Consider the following 1,636-nt stretch of genomic DNA (forward strand, 5'->3'; position numbering starts at 1 on the left):
AGACAGAAAATAATAGTTGGAGTTTCTTTTTCGCAATATAATATATAATCTTTGACAAGATGTGATGAATGAGATATTGGTACTGCATGCACACGTACACCTAGAGGATAAATATCATTTACTTGTATTGTTGTATCATTTTACAGTAAAAGCCGTCACGTTAACTGCGTATAGTATACGGCCTCTCTGGTGGATTGAGAATCTGATTTATCCTTGGGGGTAAAGTGATTCAAGATGCTTAATTATCATGATAAAGAACATCTTTTCATTCCGTTGAAGGAATAAGTTTAAATATTCTCTGATGCATGCTATAAATACAGGACTGCTTGAGAAGGATCATCAAAGAGTTAAGGAAATTAAGATTATATAGTACAAGAAGTCACGAGATGGCTCAACTTCCACACAACTTACATGACATTGTTAAAGATGCAGACTCAGAAATTGACACCTCCTCTCCACAGAAGGTGTTTAAACAGCTCCAGAATGGAGTTCTCTTGAATCAGAACACACAGGTAAAGGCCCTATCTTACAAACTGTATTTGTATCATATTATTTTCGTGGTTACTCTTCTCACAGTTTAGTAATACATAACTAAGTTTTAACTTCAAGGTAAGTACTTGATATTTTGAGAAACATTTTCAAGACCATGTCATCCGGGTGACGTGGTAAGACAGTCCAATAGTCAACCATCTTAGTGGTGGTTATTGATGAATGGTAGAGGGTAGTTATTGATGAATGAGAAAAGTTAGTATATACATAGCAATATCTGCCATTATATCATTGGACGATCTGGTCACATCAACCAGGTGATTTGGTAAGACTGTCCCGTGTAATTTTTTCTTATTTTTCTAATATTTTACATATTATTATTGCAGCTGTGTAAGCATAACGAGGACTCCGATGCCATCGACTTTAGGCTTTTTTCAAAGGGTCTCACGTACCATGGGGGAGATTGGAAAAGGTGCAAAATGAAGGGCGTGGAAGTGAATGAACTAATAAGTGGAAAGAGCATCGAGGTAAAAACGAATTTCAAGACACGTAAACTATCTCCAGACAAAACCTATGAAGTTTCTTTCCTTATAATGATGAAGGACAGAGCCAAGGGATGGGATAAACCCATCACCCTGAAATTTCAACTCCCAAATGGAGAAACTGAACAAACCACAGAAAATCTAAGTGATCTAGAAACCAATGTTTGGATACAACTCACAATTGGAGAATTCCACAATACCAGTTCTGGTATGTCTGGTGATATGAAGATCTCTTTGTCTTCACCGGATGCTCAGGAGAAGACCAGACTCGTCATCAGGGAAATCGACATTACTGCCAAAGAGTAATAAGCGTGAGGATGATCGAAGAAAGGACGTTTGCAAAACTAAGTTTGTAGATATATAATGAATAAAATAATTTAGTTCTCATGTGTCATATATTAGCAGTAGTACTAGTAGCGGTCTCTATGACTGCGAAATAAATAAAAATGTATGGGAGTTTTGTATCTACGGAATAATCAAGAGTCTCAGTTTATATATATTGCTCTACTTACCAATTCTCCTTTTGAAATCTAAGCTTGTCAAAACTGTAGACCGTAAATTTGCTATTGCATCAAAGCAAATATCACCCCATCAGGCAGCTTATC

At 36.4% G+C, this 1,636-nt stretch overlaps 1 protein-coding gene across 1 annotated transcript; it reads left to right on the forward strand.

Annotated features, from left to right (window-relative positions):
* The first annotated feature begins 386 nt into the window (after positions 1–386).
* Positions 387–1,337, forward strand: LOC116123037 (protein PHLOEM PROTEIN 2-LIKE A1-like). The gene is made up of 2 exons (XM_031408825.1): positions 387–512; positions 876–1,337. Exons 1-2 carry the CDS (start codon positions 387–389, stop codon positions 1,335–1,337), a joined length of 588 nt encoding a protein of 195 aa, XP_031264685.1.
* Positions 1,338–1,636: the final 299 nt, after the last annotated feature.

This window comes from Pistacia vera, unplaced genomic scaffold (assembly GCF_008641045.1).
Source record: "Pistacia vera cultivar Batoury unplaced genomic scaffold, PisVer_v2 Contig14, whole genome shotgun sequence".
NCBI classification, from domain to species: Eukaryota; Viridiplantae; Streptophyta; class Magnoliopsida; order Sapindales; family Anacardiaceae; genus Pistacia; species Pistacia vera.

Excerpts from the sequence above, each read along its gene's own strand:
- LOC116123037 (XM_031408825.1), top strand. The coding sequence starts at position 387 with ATGGCTCAACTTCCACACAACTTACATGACATTGTTAAAGATGCAGAC. Across the intron at positions 513-875 it reads TCTTGAATCAGAACACACAG|CTGTGTAAGCATAACGAGGA; the intron begins GTAAAGGCCCTA and ends TTATTATTGCAG.